The following is a 22,832-nucleotide window of genomic DNA, read 5'->3' on the forward strand; positions in this document are numbered from 1 at the left end:
AGATTTTTCCATCCGTAAGACGAATGTCGGGTAATTTATGAAGAATTCTCGGCCTCGTCTTTCCAAATACCATCTTGTTATCACCAACCCCATCGAGTTCTTGATACAGCGTCGTTAAATTACCAACTAAAAAAAAAGAGCAAGTGTCTTCTCACTCACTGATATCAAAAGGTTAACGAACCGTTCCTTTTAGCTATTCACCCATTCCAAGTGACTTCTCCTAAACGAGTTTCGCAATCTGACATATCATTCGATTTTCTAAAAGTATTAAAATTTTTAAAATAATTTTAATGAAAAAATAATATATATTTCTGTTTCGTGTACTCTGTTATTTGTCTATATAAGTTTCATGTTTTAAATCACTTAAACAATATACAGTACGATTATTTAGTCCTGACAATCGCCGGCAATGTGCGCCTGGGTCAGGCGGGTCCATTTAGTTACGCCAAGGGGTGTTTGGGTTAGTCAGTCGTTTGCCTTCAGAGCGATCAGATGTCATGCGTGCAGTAGAGCGGTGTGTTTCCAGTACAGTTAAGCTGTACTGCATTCCTTTACTGACGGCTCGCCCTTATCTCTACTCCGGAGCTCTCCCCACTACTCCTATTACTTCCCCTCTTTCGTGTCGTCGACCTGTCAGGACTAATTAATCGGTCTGTACAACAAAATCGTGCACAGATTGTTTTAGAAAATTTGAAACAGAGAGAGATTTGACTCAAAGGGGAACCAAACTGTACAATAGGTATTAAAAGAGACAGAGGATCTGTTAATTCATATTATGTCTGAAATTACACATTAAAATTTACAAATAAACTAAAAAATATGTTTAAAAAATAGCTATATTAAATGGCTTTACAAAGCGGAGATGGAAGAGAAAATGTAAATACGGACAGAATTACTTATTACGTTGCAGTGCAAGTGTACTCAATACAGGAGAACTGGAAATAGCAAATAAAGAACCCAAATACTAGCGATTTTTCGTAGATGGGGAAAACAAATGAGATTTTTTTTAGTTTACTCTTAACATAATTCGCGATTAAGTGGTGTTTTGCTATTTAACTTAAATATTACGAATATAAATTTAAGTTTAATAGCAAAACACCATATATACCATAATTGTACCTATTTCTAAGAAGGGGGACAAGACTAACTGTAGTAACTTTCGAGGAATAACACTTTTGTTGACGCATACAAAATTTTGTCCAATATTCTTTTGAGAGGATTAACTCCGTACGTAAATGAAATTACTGGGGAACATCATTGCGGTTTTAGGAGTAATAGGTCGACTACTGATCAGATTTTTTGTATTCGACAGATAATGAAGAAACAATGGGAGTATAAGGGTACAGTACATCAGTTATTCATAGATTTCAAAAAGGCGTATGACTCGGTTAAGAGGGAAGTATTATATGATATTCTTATTGAATTTGGTATTCCCAAGAAACTAGTTCGATTAATTAAAATGTGTCTCAGTGAAACATACAGCAGAGTCCGTATAGGTCAGTTTCTATCTGATGCTTTTTCAATTCACTGCGGGCTAAAGTAGGGAGATGCACTATCATCTTTTCTTTACTTTTTAACTTCGCTTTAGAATAATTATGCCATTAGGAAAGTTCAGGATAACAGAGAGGGTTTGGAGTTGAACGGTTTATATCAGCTTCTTGTCTATGCGGATGACGTAAATATGTTAGGAGAAAACCCTCAAACAATTAGGGAAAACACGGAAATTTTACTTGTAGCAAGTAGAGCGATCGGTTTCGAAGTAAATCCCGAAAAGACCAAATATATGATTATGTCTCGTGACGAGAATATTGTACGAAATGGAAATATAAAAATTGGAGTTTTATCCTTCGAAGGGGTGGAAAAATTCAAATATATTGGAGCAACAGTAACAAATATAAATGACACTCGGGAAGAAATTAAACGCAGAATAAATATGGGAAATGCCTGTTATTATTCGGTTGAAAAGCTTTTATCATCTAGTTTGCTGTCAAAAAATCTGAAAGTTAGAATTTATAAAACAGTTATATTACCGGTTGTTCTGTATGGTTGTGAAACTTGGACTCTCACTCTGAGAGAGGAACATAGGTTAAGGGTGTTTGAGAATAAGGTGCTTAGGAAAATATTTGGGGCTAAGAGGGATGAAGTTACAGGAGAATGGAGAAAGTTACACAATGCAGAACTGCACGCATTGTATTCTTCACCTGACATAATTATGAACATTAAATCCAGACGTTTGAGATGGGCAGGACATGTAGCACGTATGGGCGAATCCAGAAATGCATATAGAGTGTTAGTTGGGAGACCGGAGGGAAAAAGACCTTTGGGGAGGCCGAGACGTAGATGGGAGAATAATATTAAAATGGATCTGAGGGTGGTGGGATATGATGATAGAGACTGGATTAATCTTGCACAGGATAGGGACCGCTAGCGGACTTATGTGAGGGCGGCAATGAACCTTCGGGTTCCTTAAAAGCCATTTGTAAGTAAGTAAGTATTACGAATATATAAAGTACAATATTAATATGCAGTTATACCCCTATAGTGTCTGAGTGGTCTAGATTACAACCCTATCACATTGGTGGTCTAGTTTAGAGTGTCACTTAAGCTAAGAGTTTTCCGTTGAAAAAATGCAGTTAATATCATGGCTGAAAGAGTTGCAGTTGGGAGTCGATATCAAGGTATTTCATATTTGCCCAGGTTAGGCATCAATATAATTTCGACTGAGATCCATTCTGCTGTTATCCAACGTGGAGGGCCTCATAGAGGACTGGGTGCCCGAAGTTGTTCCCAGCACTATTTAAAATAATACTAATTAATTTCCGAATGGCGTGTGGTAAACGACTCTGAAATGCTCAGAAGTAGGCTTTTGTGAATTTGATCATATCCTGGAACTTTACAACGTCTCGGAACTAGCCGTACAGTCTTAGAAAAAAGTTATCTCGCACAGATACAATACTCGTCCCAGAAGGGAGGCAGTGCTCATGATGAGAGGATGAGAGCCTGGTTCACAAGAGAACGTCTAGTTGAAGTAATAAAATTAGTTTTTTTTTTTCGTTGTATATCTGATCATGCGCACTGCCTACTTTCTGGGACTTCTAAATTATCTATGCGACAAAACTTTTTATCTAAGACTCAACTCACACAGACCACAACTTTGCGATTATTTTGCTGTTTTTATGTGGTTGTGCTGTCGGCAGACTTCTTTTTTGTGGTCCCTTGAGGTCCGTATCGACTACAGATAACCGCACCGCAAGGTTGCTATTTGCCAAGAAACTGTCTTTCGTTTCCAAGGATACGGTGCAAAACGTCTGTCGTTTCTAAGGATACGGTGCAAAACGTCTGTCGTTTCCAAGGATACGGTGTCGGTGGCGAGTGGTCGGCGTGTGTGAGTTGCGCTCGACCAGCGACAGCGACAATTCTGTGGTTGTTCTATGCGTGATACCGACCACTCACGACCAGAGACGTTAACACTGACTTCAGTTTGTGGTCCATATGAGTTACCATCATCTGTTTCCATACTAATTCCTCACCGTCCACAAGTGGACCACAGTTTTGTGGTCCGTGAGAGTTGAGCCTAAGACGCTACATACAGATCCCATCATGAGGGCAAATGTGTAGGCCTACTACCAGAATAGTCGCTTACTGGATTGGGCTCGTTATGTCTGCCTATTAGATGAAATGTACAAGAGTACGGAAAAATGACAACGAAAAAATGAGAAATGGAAGGAGAAACGATTGAAAGATATGCTATCGCGCGGAACTTCAAGGGAATTTAGGCTGAGATTAATTGTCTATGGGAGCTACAAGCCTCTTGGCTACTTCTCTCATTCCGAATTTGGCTTTTTCGTTCAGTGGAACCCAAGAGAAGTTTGAAAGGGAAAAGCCAAAAATGTTGGTAACCTCGTAACTACCAAATGAGATGGAGGCAAGTCGCAAGCGCGAAATAACAACAGCAAAATAATAATCGACGAAGATTTTAAAATCCTCGGCAGAACGAGTACTGAAAGGAAGAGTCGATTTTGTTCTCACAGGACTAGCAGTCCGCTATTCCTTACATGCAATAATAGATAACTACTGGAGTCAAATAAGACACCCGAAAATAATGAAGACATAAATGTCTGTTCAATAGGAACAAATGATTTATTAGAGATCAATAAATCACCGAATAATTTATAATATTTTTAGTTCAGAGAAGGAAATGTTTAATTTATTATGTCTAAGAAATATGTGGTTGTATGATCAGCGTAGTAGTATCCTAGAATTCAATGCGTGACCGGAAATCGCGTTGTGAAGCAATATGGCGGGTAATGTTGTTATTGTAATTGTAGTGAAGAAAATTGATATTAGTGGAATTATGGTTGAAGTAATTGGCCTTGGAGTGGTTAAAGTGTATTAAGTTATTACATGTAAGTAATTATTTATAATTCGTATAATTCTTTCTCTGTGTTTTAAGAACATATAAAACGATTTCCATGTCTCGATCAATATGAACCAACTTTCTCGGTTTGATGTTATGGAACATAATATACTAATTTCTGTAGGTCCTCCAATTATGCGTTCCCAATAACCTGACTATTAACTAATTTAATGATCTGATCAAACAATCCTGTGTTCGTTGTTTATGTTACGTTCGTCAACCGTAATTTTGGTCAGTTGATATAACCTAATGTGTCGAAAATGTGCCTAGACTCTAGTAGTTAGTTCTAAGGGTCAATCTAGAGCATCCACCAGCCACCGAACGAATATTGCACACATTTATCACTGCTAATGTGGCGCTGTAAACCAATTTCCAATACTTTTATCACAATCACAACAAATTTCAAATCTTATTGTACCATATGAAGATAATTATTAGTACATTAACACATTTAGTATAACACGAAACATGTAAAATGTAATTGTTATGAAAGTCGCTATTGCTGCTTCTTCGAATTAGTAGAATTAGTACGATCCACTTCCACTAGATGGAAACCAACACGATTGGCAGAGCCGGCAATACATGAAAACGAAATGATCCTAAATGTGAGGAATGTTACTAGAGTGTGTAGTATTATGTGACAGGTTAGGTTAGGTTAGATTAGGTGTGTAGTATCATGAGAAAGGTTAGGTTAGGTGTGTAGTGTTATTACTATGTTGGCAACACTGAAACCCACTGTTACATTTTGCAGAACAACATAAGTCCTGAAGATAATTAAATTTTACGACCTGAAGAAGAGTAGAAAAGTAAGAAATATGGTGGTATTCTTCGTTCACGCACGACGATTTTCGTATATAAGTAAGGTACGTATTAAGGGCGGGTTGGTTGGGTTTACAGCTCTCCCAGTGATCACATCAGTTTCTACTAATCAATACTATAAATCCAAGGCATTTTCAAGGTTTTTTTAATTTATTTATTAGTGTCTGGGACATAAGAAATATTCACCAGTGTCATTTGTATTTCAGATTTGTCAATTTTATTGCTGATAATTTGAGTCATATATGTTTTGTTGCCATGGAAACTATGTAATTATTTGTCATGAGTTTGCAATAACGTGTTTATTATTATTAACTAATTCTGCACGAATGGGCAGTAAATTAAAGAGAAAATATCAATAAATTTTTAATTTTGTTGCGATTTACTCAGTCCAATAAAATGCTGATGAATTTGTTTACTTATCCTTACATCATAATTATATACATTAATTTTTTAGGTGAATGTTATTTATGTCCCGCCCACTATAGGAGACATAGGCCAGTTTTACACTAATCTTAAACATCTTGACGGGATAATAAAAGCCTAAACTAATCTAACCTAAGTGCGTCGGTGTCTATTCCAAAATCGGCAGAAGTCGCTCAACGCTCGTTTAATCAATATTCGTTCAGTGGGCGGTGGATACTCTACAATGACCATTTTCAAATATTTAAAATACCTCCTACAAGAACCAGTTAGATGGATACCTATTACACATCTTATTTCGTTTTTTACTTTTGACTGAGATCCTGACTTACGTATTTCAGGCAGTACATCTCACTTGAAGATATGTGTCAGTGGAAGAACAATTATTGTTGCATACATCTTATATCTGATTAGTGCAATGTGTTGCTAGTCAGCGATGTATGCAATGGACGGAGAAAGGAACTGGCCATCCTACCCCATTATCTCCTGGCTTGTTTGACTTATGAGTGATGTCTTATTGGTGTCACTGATGAGGTTCATACCAGTCTTCGGATTATTCATTGTCTTTCCTTCTTTAAGATAAAAAATATCTGCTTATAATACTTAATATATATCCAAGAAAAAAATCATAATAAATATACATATGCTACAAAATTTAAATTTGTAAACAACTTCAGTTTATTCATCGGAAATATTGTTCTTCACATCTTGCAACATGATATTTTGTATACATAATCCAATTGAACTTATTGTCTAGGTACTGACCTAATTATTTTAAATTCTCAACATCTTTTAAATATAAATTAAACACAATTTATACTCTGTAATTGTTCGTGGTAAAGTAGAATAAATGCTATTTTCTTTCACCTTTTAATATATATATACATATATATATTTATATATATATATGAATCGTTCAAGCATCATGATAATAATTACACCTGATTCGTTGTTATCCCACAGATCATCACAAAGGAGAGCTTCTCAGGTTTGAATCGCCTGCAGACATTAGTGATCCAGGATCTGCCTTTGGAGAGATTCGACGGAGACACCCTGACCAGACTCCGGCTGCTCACGTCACTGCGTATTCAAACTTGGCCCAAGATAGAGAAGTACCGCTTTAGGCTTGGCAATGCTCTATCCAACATACCGTCACTCCGGAAGCTCTCCGTCCGAGTCCTAGAGTCTTCTCTGACGGATCAGCTTCTGGGAGCCTTCACTCCACGGCTGAGGCATCTGGAGATCACGGGAAGCGAACTCAGAAGCATCGACTCAGACGCCTTCGAAGGTATTGAAGAAAACTATGAATTGGTGCTCCAGATACGTGGGACGCAGATAGAAGAATTGCCTTCTGGACTCTTCGCGAAGCTGGAGAAAATCCCTCATCTGTCGCTAGACCTTAGGGATAACAAGTTTTCATCACTAAGTCCAGGGACGCTCTACTCAAATGGGACAAGCTGGGAGAACGTTGGCACCAAACTCATATCTGGTGAGTGTGTGGCATTTTTCTTTCTTATTGTCTTTGACATTTTATATTTTAGCTTTCTTGAATTTTCGCCTCTAAAAATATGTTCTTGAGATTGCTAGGAATAGCTACTCAGGATAACCAAGTTAAAGCTTACCGCATTTGAGCATGGGGAAAATACTTCCGGAACTCAAAATTAATGGCAATTCAGTTTCATTAAATGTGTACTTATATTTATTATAATAAACCCACTATTTACACATTATTATGGATAGCACAGAACCCCGCAAAAGCTCCAGTATTCTTCGCAACATGTCTCATCAAACTGTTCTTCTGGATCCCCTTCATTACCGACGTTCAAAATGATTATGCAGTTTTGCGTTTGTTGAAGAGATGTTCTATGTCTCCACGATACATTTGTTAGATGACACTGCGTCCAAATCATGGGGACATTTAATTTGTGTTAGTAATGACTTATAAGTAACAATTTAGTTTAATTGGGTACGAATTTTTACACCCATAATGTTGGGGAAGTCAATGACTAGGAACATGACCTACGTCCTACACAGACATTATTGCCGCCAAATAAAATGATAATTTTATATTTTTCCAGGAGAAACAATGTTATGAACACGCCTTCTTTCTTACATTTGCACAAAATTGTGAAAATACTTATTCAACGTGATAACAATATGAAGGCTCTGATATTGCATGGCCTCACTGATATACTCGTAAGCGTAAATGCATACTGTTATAGAGTTTCGCCTGAGATTCGAAACGCAATCAGCTCATTCGCGCACATGATGTGGGCTATCTAAACCTAGTAGCAGTTGAAGTTAACATGATTATTTATTGCAGTATAGAAACAATATAATGAACCATCATTGTTTCAGTCAATATCTAAAACTATGAAACTTTGCCACTTTCTATAAAAATACACCGTTAATCAACATTTTGAGCCCCGAATTTTTCTTGTGTACTGAAGTGCAATTTTATGTCGCGTAAGAAGATTTTTTGTAAGATGTTTGTTCAATTATGCTACAATTTATTGACGAGGAGTGAGAAAAAAGACAATTATATGTACTAGAAACAGATGGCAAATTAAAAAATCCATGTCAACTTTCTGAGTACAAATTTAAATTTTTTATTAAACTTTCTGAACAACAAAAACATTATTAGGGAAAGTTTTCCTTGGGTGCTTCTTTGCCCACTTAATCATTCCATCAATATTTTTATGGGTGGTTCCTTTCTTCTTGATGTCCATCCGTCAGATTTACCCTTTGTACTTCCTTTATTTTGCCATTTTCTCATCAATTTTTCTTTATGTACTTTATTTATCCTTATCTTTTCTTCAGGTGTATCATCTTCATAATTTCAGAAGGTTCTCTAAGGAAGTATTTCTCTTTGCAGCAGAAATTATCAGGACGTTTTCTTTTTCCCTTGTCATCATTGTAGCAAGGATTATCAGAGCGGTGTTTCCCTTTCCGTTGTCATCATTGGAGGAGAGATTATCAGGGTGTTTCCCTTTCCCTTGTCATCATTGGAGAAGGGATTATCAGGGTGTTTCCCTTTCCCTTGGCAACATTGTAGCAGGGATTATTATTATCAGATCGTTTTTCTTTTCCTTTCAATCATTACAGCAGCTTTTCTCAGGGTATTTAAGAGTATTTTCTCCCTCATTTTTAGTAGGTTTAGGTCTCTTGTCATCCTTTTAGTAGGTTTTCTCTGGGCGTCTTCTGACATGAAAACTTTAAATTCGACTCAAACAGGGAAACTGTATAACATTCTGTTAAGATGAAGTTTCTGAAGTTGTTCATAGGGTAGCACTATCACTTTCGTTATTACATTAGCGATAGATAAGTTTTCTAATGAAATGTGTATAGAAAGAATTAATGACGTCATGTGCTGATAAAATAAGAGTCGGCTGTGCAAGTCCAAGCTACATGAGTCAACTTATACAAGGGAGCGTGGGTACTTAAAATTAAAAGTAAGTTAGAATCTATTGTAGCATTTCTATATTAAGAGGGTTTAAATTGATAATAACTCTTAAAAGAGTGTTGCTTTTTTTGGAAGAGAAAAAGTTGCAAACAGAGTGCATCCGTGCTTATCGCAAACTAATAAGACAAGATAGTAATGAAAGTAAATATAGTAAACCGTTGGAGTTAAAATGTGCTGCAAGTAATGTAAAAGAGCGTGTGAAGGAGCATAGATGAAAAATGAACGAGAAGCTATTTCACAAAATGTAGTACCCATAAATCTTCGACTGTCAGAGTGCAAACTATAATAATGTAATCAATGTTATAAAACCTTCTATTAATGTTTTATTAACAATAAATTTGGTTTGTAGCTTGTGTGAATGGCTTTATTACCAATCAGGCGTAAAACTTGTGTACTTAATTGTATATCGAGATTAAAGAAATTTCAGGCAGACCAACACGTTTCGCAAATAGGCCTATCCTGTCACTCTTTTAACCTGATCATTACTCCAGCAGGATTTCACGGGCTATTTCTCTTTTCATATATCATAATTTCATATGGTTTTCTCAGGTTCTTTCTTTTTCCATTATCATAGGTCCAGCAGGCTTTCTCAGGGTATTTCTCTTTCAGTTGTCATAATTGATGCAGAATTTCTCACGTTGTTTCTCTTTCCCTTATCGTAAATCAAGAACGTTTTCACGATGTGTTTCTCTTTTCCATTTTCTTAACTTCAGCAGCTTCTCGCAGCTCAAGGTGCTTCTCTTTTCTTAATATCATAAGATTTTGTCAGGGTGTTTCTCTCCCATGCCTTAATTTCAGTAGGTTTTTTCAGAGTGCCTATCTTTCCTTTTTCTTAATTTCAGTGTGATTTCCCAGTGTATTTCTTTTTCCCTTCATAACTCCAGCAGGTTTTCTCAGGCTGTTTATTTTTCCTTTTCCTTAATTTCAGCAGGTTTTCTTAGGATGTTTCTGTTTCCAACATGTTTCTCGTAGTTTTTTTTTATCTTCCCATAATTCGGCAGGTTCTCCCTCAGCGCGTTTCTTTTTCACTTCTTATAAATCCAGCAAGTTCTCATGTTTTTTTTTTTCTGCCCCTTCATCTCAATTTCAGCAGATTTTGTCAGATTGTTTCTCTTTCCTTTGTCTTAATTTCATTAGGTCTTATCAGAGTACTTATCTTTCCTTTGTCTTTATGTCAGCAGTTTTTCTCATGATACTTTTCTTTCTTTGCCTTAATTTCATCAGATTTTCTCAGGATTTATTTCATTTTCATGTGATCATTTCAATTGGTTTTCTCAGGATGTTTCTTTTTCCATTGTTTTAATTTCACTAGGTTTTCTCAAGGTGTTTCTCATTTCCGTATGACAGTGTCAGTAGATTCTCTCAGTTTTTTCTCGTTATCTCGTTCTAATTTGAGCAGAAGATTTTCTCGAGGTTTTTTCCTTCCCTTCTCTTAATTTAAGCAGGGTTTGTCAGGATTTTTCTATTTCCCTTGTTTTAATATCAGCAGGTTTTCCATGCTATTTCTCTTTTCTTAATATTAACAGATTTTATCGTGGTGTTCCTCTTTTCCTTACCATAATTCGAGGAGGTTTTCTTTCAATGTGTTTCTCTTTCCCTTCATAATTCAAGCAAGTTTTCTCATCGTGTTCCTCTTTGTCTTGTCGTAATTCCAGCAAGTTTTCTTACGATGTTGCTCATTCCGCTTTCATAATTCTAACATGTTTTCCCTAAACATTTTTCTTTCCAGTGTTGTAATCCTAGAATGTTTCCTGAGTGTGTTTCCCTTTCTTTTGTTATAATTTAAGTAAGTCTTGTCAGGGTTTTTCTATTTTCCTTTAATTCGAGCAGCTATTTCTCACGACATTTCTCTTTCCCTTGCCGCACTTTTTCTCTGATAACATTCCTTTATTTCGTTATCTTTTCAGAATAAATTCTCTCAATATTTTTGTTCATTTTCATCATTCGATTGAATTCTCTTTGAATACTTCCTGATTTCCTGTCTTTACCAACTCGTTCCTAATAATTAACAGTATTATTTAACACCAAACTTAAATTCTGACTATGTATCACAGAGCTATAGAAACTATAATCACTGAAAGTTTGCTTCCACGTGTATAAAACATAATGTAATAGAAATCACCCCATCATTTCTTAACAATCTTGGTAACTAAGCAGTTGATGACTAATTTCTATTGGACAAAGTTTACTTTTCAGAGACTTATAACAGTTGCTTATGTTTTCCTTTCATAACACCATTTCTGCATTTATCACGTTCATTTCCATCGTCCTGCGTGTTCGGTAGTCCTATATTCCATTTCCTCACCCATGCCATCATGTTGATTCATTGTAGGTCTAGATGTGCACAGCGAGCAATACCAAAGACGATGAAGTAATGTATATAACTTCGACTGGTAAATTCTGGAGAGGAATTCTTAGATCAGTCATGTCAATTGATGCCCATAGGCGCAAGCGAGCGCTACAGAGCTCAGGAGAGCCTGAGCGCTTTACAGGGCATAGGAAAGAGACAGACGAAAGAGGTGGTATATGCCGCTTAGTCGAGCTATATTCAGGGATGGCCAGCACTGATTCAGTGGATAAAGTGAAGAGAACTTGTTAAAACTGTATCCATGTTAATTTGTCTGAGAAGTATAAGTGCATTATAAGAATGTAAGTTTTAATTTTAACGCTCATTTTTCACAAGTTTGTTTTTTTATTGAAAAGGAATATTTTCTCAACATTCCTTTTATAGAGAAGTGAAATTTTAAGATATACGCGTCTTTATTTATATAGGCCTAACCTAACAGGTAATTAAAAATGTTTTCGTAAATCTAATATACCGTAAATACGTATTACTGAAGATAGTGTATTACAAATTTTGAAAATATTCGCATGGAATATGTTTGTAAGGAAATGACTTAACAAAGCAACTACTGTTACATCATAAGCAAAAGATATGCCCATGTGTTGTAAAAATGTCAGCTCTATAGCCTTCAGCAGGTTTCGAGAAAATAATTTAATATTCTGATGATAGGAAGTTGCTGACCAATATCACCTTAAAAGCATGATGTGATAAGAGTTTTGTTATGTAATATTAGTTACAGTTAAAACATATATGTAGGTAACTTTGCTTTGCGCTATAATATTGTTTTGATTAGATCATTGATTACTTTTATAATGCTAAATATACCATCAATATCAAAACCAACTTATCATGACATACTCAATCTCTTTCTTTGCGATATCACTTTCTTTATGAATGATGTGTTCCATTCACTTAATACAGTATAGTTGTACTACTATGGAATTTATGTGAATATTCTTTCTTAACTCTTTATAATGTTATTAACGTTTAAAACACAACTGCTATATTAAGAAATGGGCGTTAGTAAGCTACTTTTGTTTTAGATACAATATAGATAATATCAAACAGAAAGAAGCCATACAAAAATAACGACATAAAATTTCACCTTCCGTTTGAAGTCTGTGCACCGCTGTTTTCTTAATCCAACAGGATGCTTATTCATGTACATAATTCTTCCTCCTTCTATACCTAGCGCTTTATGCCCACGCACGATGTCAACGTCAGAAAAATGAGCTTATTTTGACATCACTGGCTTAGATGAAGATGGTTTACCTGGTGCCACGAGTTGGTTGCGCCATTTGCGATGGTTGCCCTCTTCTTCTTCTGCCGCGTCGCCGACAGAGCAGAAGTCGGTTTGCTCTGCTGGACGTCAGTGAAAAATGTTGTCCCTCGGTTGAGGTGATCTCTTCTCAGGGACCTTGTGGTTTTTTGGGTGTAGGATATAATGTGATGTTTGTCATTCAAACGAAAAGAAACCAAGGAGTAAAGTTCCACTAAGTATGTTTATTCGGATCACGTCCCTTACTTGAGTCCAAGCGACGGAATACTGGCTGTTGTCTTCCGTGTGATCTCGGCAACGTAATTATCTCGTCTAACGCCAGTTTAAAATCGCTGCTACCACTTTTTGAGTAAGTCACAAACTAAAAAGTGCGAAATTTCCACTTTATCACTTCGGTCGGCTTGATGGCCGGGGACTATGTCAGAAACTCGATCGGCTCAAAATGCCGAGAACTTTACGACGTACGCGATCGGCTGGAAAGCCGAGAATGGTATGATATACGCGATCGGCACAAGTGTCGGTAGTATTATGAGTACACACGCGATCGGCTCACAGGCCGGTGATATTCTGAGTAAACATGCGATCGGCTCAAATGCCGGTAAGATTCTGAGTAAACACACGCTCGGCTCACTGGCCGGTAGTCTTCTGAGTGAGTAAACACGATCGGCTCACCGCCCTTTTAAATACTAGCTATGGTGACGCGCTCACCAGACGCTACTATTGTTTGCTAGTCTCATACAACGCTACAAGCGCGTTCCTTGACAAGGAAAAACCCCCGCTTCTGAAGCCTATGCTATGCTAAAGTTCAATAACCTACCTCGCGTCTACTGGTTTTAAATGCAATAGGCGCCTGCCAGACTGTGAGAACAAAGTGCCTATTACACGCTTCGCTGATCCCCGACGCGTAGGTTAAACACCTCAAAGAAATAGAGAAATATCTAAGATGAAGCTATACTATGTCTTATATAAAAGAAAAATATCTTCCTATCGCTGGACCACCCGACTACAGCTTCATACTGTACTGACATTGGGTTACAATAGGAAAACTGATTCAGTATATATTGCTCGCTTAAATTTATATGGAGTTTGTTAGCAAATTTCATTTATTTCTGTTAAATTTAAATATTCACTCTAGTTTTTTACTACTGGTATGAAATGATGTTTCATCAGCGAAATTGGACAATTTCTTCAGGTCCTGTTTTTTAAATCGGTGCACTTAATTTATTTGAATAAGACAACTTTCACAGATAATATTTGGTTACCAAGTTCGGTCAATATCGAGTACCTCGCATAACATACAGTATAAAACGAGAAACACACACACTAATATACAAGACTTCTTTTCATTCTGAATTCAGCTTAGAGTTTACCTCACATTTTCTTGTTTGCTTTTACTGGTTTAGTTATAACAACTTAAAAAAAGAAAGAATGTTTACAGATGTCTCTGTTCCCACGAATTGCCCTCTTCTATGTAGTCTTCTATTTTGTTTGTTCTACTTTTCCCTTATACTCCATGTAGGCCTATACGATGAAGTACAACTCCGTATCATCATTATTTGCGATTTTTAGCTCTGCCTTGCCATGTATATCTCAGGTTACCATGGAAACGAATTGTTTTATGCAAAGAATCAGATTATCGTATAAGATGCTAAAGTAAATGACAACGATGCTTTATGCGAATTTCTCAGAGATTTCCTTCCACAAGGTAATATCACTCATTGAATGTCTACTTTTCCCAAACAATTACTTATATTTTACAGTGAAGCGTCAATAAAACGTCTTGATAAATGATATAACTATAAAAGTGTTAATACTGTATTAAGATGTTCTGGGGCCTATTACATAACGTTGCTATGAACAAGTGACTATTTACCAACATATGGGTGACAAATGACAAGTGTTAGTAATTTCTGTTACTTAAAACAACTAATTTCTAATGACTAGCATATTTTACAAGTGAAAAACAGCCATATTAAGAAATTATGTTTTTAAATATTGCGAAATGGTTTGTTTTATGAATGTAATATTAAATAGAGTTTAAATGTTACTTAATTTTTCGTTAGTTTAATAACGAAAGAAAATAGACAGTAGTAATCTATGACGAAAATAAAATATTCAACAATTATGCATTTCATTGTTGTACAAATGGCACAACAGGATCTTTACATCATGTTTTTCGATAAATTAAGAGAAGGAAAGAATAAATTATTTGGACTACTTCATTTATATGACATCATTCCATTTTCGACCAATGAAGTGTAATGAAATTTTGAATTCTAACGAGTCACAGTCATTAATTGCGATAATTTTTGCAGCTCGCTGTCAATTTATCGCATAATCTTTCTTTTGTTTAGTCAGTGTCGCCAACTGTTTCCCCGTAAGTAGATGAGCGTCAGTCCATTAAGATCCATCTACACGGTTAACTTTCCTGTCAACTTTACGCATTCAAGCAATGAATGCAAGATTGGTATTTAATATTAATTAATATATTTACGAAGTGAAGACGTTCAAAACAGCGCACCATGTAAACACAAAATCTTCATGCATCTTAATTGAACGTAGGTTTTAAAATTGATTGTTTCATGCATACGCACATGGGAAATTGAACTGTGTACATGCAACTTTAGTCCCGTTATATACTACAGCGAGGAAACGTTTGTCGAGCTATGCAAATCCTTTCCTGAAGCACGGAGTAACGATCGAAATAAGGCACAGCTAACATTGGTCCCACTCCCACAGGTAACCTAATGTAATTGTAGCCTATAAAATTTGTATTACGTGAATGAATTAAACAATTAATAGAAAGTCAGATGTTCAAATTTATGTAACATTAGCGCATGTCAAACCCAAAGACCTTGTATAGTATTATATAAAAGGTCTTTGATCAAACTGCCTTCCGTATGGCGTAATAAAATTCGTGTTTTAATTTTCCATAAATGGCTTCACTGTGTAGCAACATTTGTCTCGCTATAGTGTGAATACATAAGCATTGCTATACAGCTGTTTCCACACATATTACACAGGCTAGTTCTTAGTTCTCGGTGTAGTGTGTAATGTAACGATGAAGTACTAAATAAAGTGCGAAATTCTACTTCCACACCTACATCATCATCTTCTAATTCCATGTCCATTGTAGGCTAACTGAAAAAATTACACTCCTTCATTCAGATTTGATAACTGCGCTTTCTTCATTTACTTAATGTATTAATCAGGTTACTTGTAATCATATTAAAATGTCTAAATTAAATTATAATTTAAGCAGATAATGAAAATATATTTCTATTATAATAACAAGAGAAAATCGCAGTACATGTAATTAACATTGTTAAACCTGTATTTTGCTTTTCGCAATTGGCATTACTGAATAACATCCAATTTCTTTTTTGTAGTAATCGATATTCATCTATTTCAACTTCACAATGTCTGAAAAGGTTAGGTATTCCTAAATATACAACTACAGTATTAACATTTTGTGAGCGAATTTTAGGGATATATTATTTATATATATTATTCATTCACGAAATAGTCCTAATAAATGTCACTCGAGGTCTGAGATTTTCCAGATAAATCAGACCTCTCGTGACATTACTATAGATAGCTTTCTTCTTTGACGTAGGAAGTAACATCAAATTATTGTAATGAACTCCACACGTATCATCATTTGGTCTGGTGCCACCGAATAAGTGCAAATATAGATTACGCTAGACACAAGTGGCTGAACTTTATGGAAGGAGTTATGGTATTTACATATTTTTATATGAATATTACTAATTTTTAAACGGTTATTTTAAAAATACATTGTTCGGTTACTATTAAAATAGCTTCTCTTGCTTATAAGCAAAATCCTCTGTGTTGGGGGGGGGGGGCCGTACATAAGGCTCTGTTGTTCTCCTTTGCCTACATATGAATTCTTCTTTACTGTCAGCACTTGAAGATTAAGTAATAGTATGTTTTAAATGTTATTTTTACAATTTTAAGAAAATTTACCAAACATACAAAATTGTAGAAATTGTGCTCTCGATTCTAACTATTTTACAAATCTACGTAAAGATTAATTTTTGGTTCTACAGAATATGTCTGTTATGGTGACAATGGTTATAACCAGTGGCGGTGCGTCAATAAGAGCACAAGAGCACGTGAACACCTTGTTTCCATTAATGCACGACTAGTTTTATTATTTAATACTGTATTGACGTAGTGGGAATGTATAATATCAGAATCGAGTATTTTAAACTTCCCGCACCTTGCATAAACTTCTTATGTAAACTTGGCAACATCCGTTCACGTACAAGCCGTGTTCTTTCCAAGGAGGTTACAGGAATTTCATGCATGCGCGGGAGAAAATTGTCTCTCGCTGGCCGCCTATGACTCGTCAACAGCACAAAGCTTTAAGCGAACAGTGAATATATCCTACAGATGTCAGGTGCATCGATGCTATCGTTCACGTGCTATATCTCGAGAAAGAAATTTAAGAGTCTGTATTCTAGCCTGTAGGTGTCAGCATGTCACTGTCGGAACGTTTACTTTATGTGGAAGTGTGTACAGTGCTGCTACGAGAGTGTAGTTTGTGAATTATTATACTTCAGTGTCAGCATAATAACATAGTTTGGCTTTCAAACACGTGTTGGCTGAATGTGGTGGTGGTATGAATTTAAGTATCTGTATGGTAGTGTATAATATGTAATAATAATATTTACAGGCATGTATTTATATTAATCAATCTATGCGAATGTGGTTACAGTACTGGTATAGGCTTTAGTGTGTCAGTGTGTTATGAATCAAAATATATTACTGAACACACGCTTTTGTAAATAACGGCAGTGTGGTATGTATTCATTTTTGACAAACGTAAACAATGAACTCTGTTCAAGTAATTTGGAACAGTAAATAACTGGGTAAACTGGCTTACCAAGAAAAATTTGAAATAAAAAGACTGGGTTTCATTATTATTATTATTATTATTATTATTATTATCATTATATGTTCTTTTGAATTTATATACGGTTTTTTCGATAGTGAAACATTGGAATCATGACATTTTATATTAGGCTAAACGTACGATTTCAAATTCTCTTCGATTTTGGAACACAAAATTGTGAACACATATAATATTTTATCACGAGCCCCCACCGGTTATAACAGGAGAAAAATTCGCTCCGACGCCGGAGATCAAACCCGGATCCTTAGTTGTACATACTAAGCGCTCTAATCACTGAGATACGCCGAATTCAATCCACAGCACCGGATCGAATCCCCCTCCTCTACTGTTTTTCCCTTTGTGGCCTGACTCCAAGTTCGACATATAAAAGGAGCGCATTCAATTGAGTGACTTGGTGACCGGAGCGAATTTTTTCTTCTATAATAAACATTGCTACCATAACAGATATAAGTCCACACCTGTGGAGTAATGGTCAGCGTGTCTGGCCGCGAAACCAGGTGGCCCGGGTTCGAATCCCGGTTGGGGCAAGTTACCTGGTTGAGGTTTTTTCCGGGGGTTTCCCTCAACCCAATACGAGCAAATGCTGGGTAACTTTCGGTGCTGGACTCCGGACTCATTTCACCGGCATTATCACCTTCATTTCATTCAGACGCTAAATGACCTAGATGTTGATACAGCGTCGTAAAATAACCCAATAAAATAAAAATAAACAGATATATTTTCTAGGGCCAGAAATTAATCTTTACGTAGATTCTTCGCCCAGCAGTGCATAGGCCTAATATTGTGGAATAGTCTTTTTGTACTTTGAATTGAGAAAAACGTTTCCTATGAATGTTGTTTGTTTTGAAGAGCTCTATCAAATGGTACCCTATTTGACCCCGATCCCCATTTGAAAATGTAAAGTAATACGCCACTTACTTTATTTCCTGTTAAGACTGATTGATGAAATCAAGATCATGTGAAAGTTCACATATGCTTTAGTTATAAATATTTTTGTCTTGAAAATTTAATGCATTAGTTTCCGAAATAAATGACTTACGGTTGGTCCGTATCACCTATTGCCTTTTCGTACGTTTTCTCATTGAAAGAGTAGGAATTAATAAAAACGTTTCCTATGAAAGTTGTTTGTTTTGAAGAGCTCTATGAAATGGTACCTATTTGATCCCGATCCTCATTTGAAATTTTAAAGTGATACGCCACTGACCCTACTTCTTGTTAGAGCTGATTGATGAAATCAAGCTCAAGTGAAAGTTTACATGTGGTTTAGTTATAAATATTTTTGTCTCGAAAATTTTAATGCAGTAGTTTCAGAAATAAATGACTGTTACAGGTGGTCTAAATAACCCTATATTTTATCAGTAGATCTAGGACATGAATCCACTGAAGATGAAATCAAGTAACCTACGACGCGCATCACACAGCATCTCTGGTGCCTGCTTTATTTTACTGCTATGTGAAGATCAATAATTTTATTTATTTATTTCAATTTATTTAAATTTAAATATACAGAATAAAGAATATATAATTACAAACAAACAAGAGAAATAGAAATAAAATAGTACAAACAATATAAAAAAGGAGATACAGTAGTATTAACAAAATCTGAGACCGAATGAGCAGCGCTCGTGTTCGGTCGCAGTTCAGATATAATATTAATATGCCTATAAGAGAATATAAAATATTGAAAATAGGAAATAGAATTAAAATTACAGTTACAGAAATTATGTAATACAATATTAATATAAGAGAAATATAGGAAATAAAAAAATAATAATAATAATAAAAATAAATAAGTAAACTAAAATAGGAACTAAAATTTAAATTACAGCGGCAATGGAATTATATAATATAATATTAACACTAGAAAAGAATAATATTGCACGTGAAAAGTAGGACTATATTTTTCAAAATTATAGAATACAAGTATAATATAGGTTGATTAATTCATACACATAGGCTATAAATGTATTTAATCAAATTGAAGATATTAACACGTTTCTAATTTTCTTGTTATATGTTAGTGGGTTACATGTTCTGGGTGTAATTTAGTTAAAGCATTGTACAACCGAGGGCCAAAATTAATGCTATGATTTAGACCAGCAGATGTGAGACATTTAGGTTCTACTAATGTTGAATTAATATTTCGTCTTGTGTCATAATGATGTGTCTGTAATACAGATTTATTACGATTTTATGATAAAATTTTAACACCATATACATATAAATACATTAAATTCAGAATAAATTAATTTAGTTGGATAATCGGAACGTTTCTTCAAACAAATGTTAATTATTGGTTTTTGTTGTAATGCTAGTAACATCAAGTGCTGCAACATTAAATACGTTATTTGAGAAATTTTGTCTAATATTCAGTGTCAATTGTGTCATGTAGAAATTACGGATTGTAAACGAAAATAGTTAAACTAACACTGTATTAATAAAGACAGGTCTGCCATAAAATCTGCAAAATCGCTTGTTTCAAGCGAACTATATGAACATTTGTTATTCATTAAAAGTAAATTTGCAAGTGTGAATAAAACCATTATGAATTTAGAGACGACAAATATTCAAAGCCTGATGCCTGGCGATTTGTAGATAAACGTTCTCAAAAAACTGGTAGAGCATTGCTAGAGTCTCACAAGACACCATCTACTTTTGAGTCCATACCTGTGGAGTAACGGTCAGCGCGTCTGGCTGCAAAACCAGGTGGCCCGGGTTCGATTCCCGGTCGGGGCAAGTTACCTGGTTGAGGTTATTCCGGGGTTTTCCCTCAACCCAATATGAGGAAATGCTGAGTAACTTTCGGTGTTGGACCCCGGACTCATTTCACCGGCATTATCACCTTCATCTCATTCAGACGCTAAATAACCTTAGATGTTGATAAAACGTCGTAAAATAACCTACTAAATAAAGTAATCTACTTTTGAACATAATACAGAGTGATTCACGGCGATTTACCGTCCCTTACGGAGTTTATTTCCGAAGACATTTTGACCAAAAAATGTCATAAAATCATTTGTCCTAATCTCAGTGTTTTCAGAGTTACACTGATCTGAAATTGTTTGTAAAATATCATTATTCTTTAGTTTTAAGGGTAAAATAACTTGGACTCTCACTTTGAGAGAGGAACAGAGATTGAGGGTTTTTGAAAATAAGGTTCTTAGGAAAATATTTGGGGCTAAGAGGGATGAAGTTACAGGAGAATGGAGAAAGTTACACAACGCAGAGCTGCACGCATTGCATCCTTCACCTGACATAAATTAAAATGGATTTGAGGGAGGTGGGATATGATGGTAGAGACTGGATTAATCTTGCACAGGATAGGGACCAATGGCGGGCTTATGCGAGGGCGGCAATGAACCTCCGGATTCCTTAAAAGCCACTAAGTAAGTAAGTTTAAGGGTAAAATAATATTACGGATAAAGAATGAACTATTCAGGAGTATCATTTCCTTAATTAGCTAGTATTCTGAGGCTAAAAATGTGTTATGAATTCCATAGTTGCTTCGTAAACATTTTTTTTTCTATTTTTAACTACAAAATTACATTTTTTTACGCATTTATCACAATTGTTACAAATCTCGCCACTCTTTTAAATTCTTCAAGACTGTACATTAGAATGCATAATTAAACTGTAAAGAATAAAGTTCCTAAAGTCGTATGATTTGTAACAATTTTTGTGGTAACTGCTTAAGAGTGATGTCATTTTTAGTTAAAAATTGAAAAACAATATATGTACAAAGGAGCTAACTTCAGAACACTAGCCAGTTAAAGAAATGATACTTCTGAATAGTTCATTCCCTATCTGTAATATTTTTTTACCCTTAAAACTAAAGAAAAAACGTATTTTACAAACAACTTCAAATTAGTCTAACTCTGAAAATATTGAGATTAGGGAAAATGTTTATATGACATTTTTTGCTCAGAATGTCTTCGGAAATAAGCTCCGTAAATCCTCGTGAATCACCCTGTATACAAAATTTCTGGTGACTCCCATCACATCATGTGATGTGGAGAAAAGTTTTCTATATTATAAACATTGTGTTAGATGACAGGAGGATAAGCTTCACTTAAAAAAAAAATGTTATTGCCGAGTGTTTGGCGAACAAAGATAAGATAACGTAGAAATTGATGTGTAGTAGTCTATATTTTGTATTGCACGAACTGTCTTTATTTACCACATAGGTAGATATTTCCATATGTTGTAATTTATTATGTTTTCAGTTGTACATAACTAATGATTATTACATTTTAAACTAAGTTTATTTACTGTATATTATATAAATCTGTTTCACATCACTGGTAATACTTGTACTGTAATGTAGTTAGCTAATCACATATTCCTCTCCCGGTTGTTTACAGTTCCAATTTACCTGGATTGTGTCGTCCATTACTCCTTTCAGACAAGCTATACTCGCAACGCGCACACATTGCAAGCAAGAGGATATTTATTCGGGCTCTAGTCAATAGTTCAGTAAACATAAGTTTGATTCAATATAGTCAGAGATGTGCACATCGGACGGGACACTGAGCACCCTTAAACATTTCAGCTCAAGTAGGCATTTTATGCGACGGTTACGAATGAGTTGCATGCCAATTTTGCTGCTCGACTAAGACGGCTCCACCATTCACCACACCACGCACATCTATCCACTCATCAAATCCGTAAAAAGAATACATCTAATGGTGGTCTCTCATATTTCATAAATCTAATTGAGTCGTCTTTTCTTCGTTAGGAGGAAAGAAGTACCTGGGGAGGGTGCTCCGGTACCTCTTTTACAGATCTATGAGTCGTCTAGAATCAACCGCCACTGCCATCTATCAATCTTCGTAATAAACTGTGAGGAATACACACCACGCCGGACTGCCTATTATACGTGGCACACACAAGTGATGTCCGTTTTTCGAAATGGAGATGATAATAGACGAAGAATCGTAGGGAGTGTTAATGGAATGGAAAATAAAACACGGGAAAACTGCGAAAAAGAAATCCTCTCAGCCTTGTGTTTGTCGGGCAATATCAAGCTTCGCAACAAAAAAATTTAAACCAAGCTCCGCAAAAAAAATAAATAAATAAATAAAAATAAATAAATAAATAAATGTAAAATTTGTATCAAAGTGCGCAACTATCTCCCCTCATCAGTTACCCCTC

At 35.5% G+C, this 22,832-nt stretch overlaps 1 protein-coding gene across 1 annotated transcript in view; it reads left to right on the top strand.

The window, feature by feature from the left end:
• The window catches only part of LOC138701649 (chaoptin), a 1,160,966-nt gene that overhangs the window by 1,046,328 nt on the left and 91,806 nt on the right, over positions 1-22,832 (top strand). Inside the window, exon 9 of the mRNA XM_069828762.1 lies at positions 6,620-7,145. Coding sequence (XP_069684863.1) covers positions 6,620-7,145 — 526 coding nt within the window. The remainder of the gene's footprint in view (positions 1-6,619; positions 7,146-22,832) is intronic.

Source organism: Periplaneta americana, chromosome 6, assembly GCF_040183065.1.
Source record: "Periplaneta americana isolate PAMFEO1 chromosome 6, P.americana_PAMFEO1_priV1, whole genome shotgun sequence".
In the NCBI taxonomy this organism is placed as follows: Eukaryota; Metazoa; Arthropoda; class Insecta; order Blattodea; family Blattidae; genus Periplaneta; species Periplaneta americana.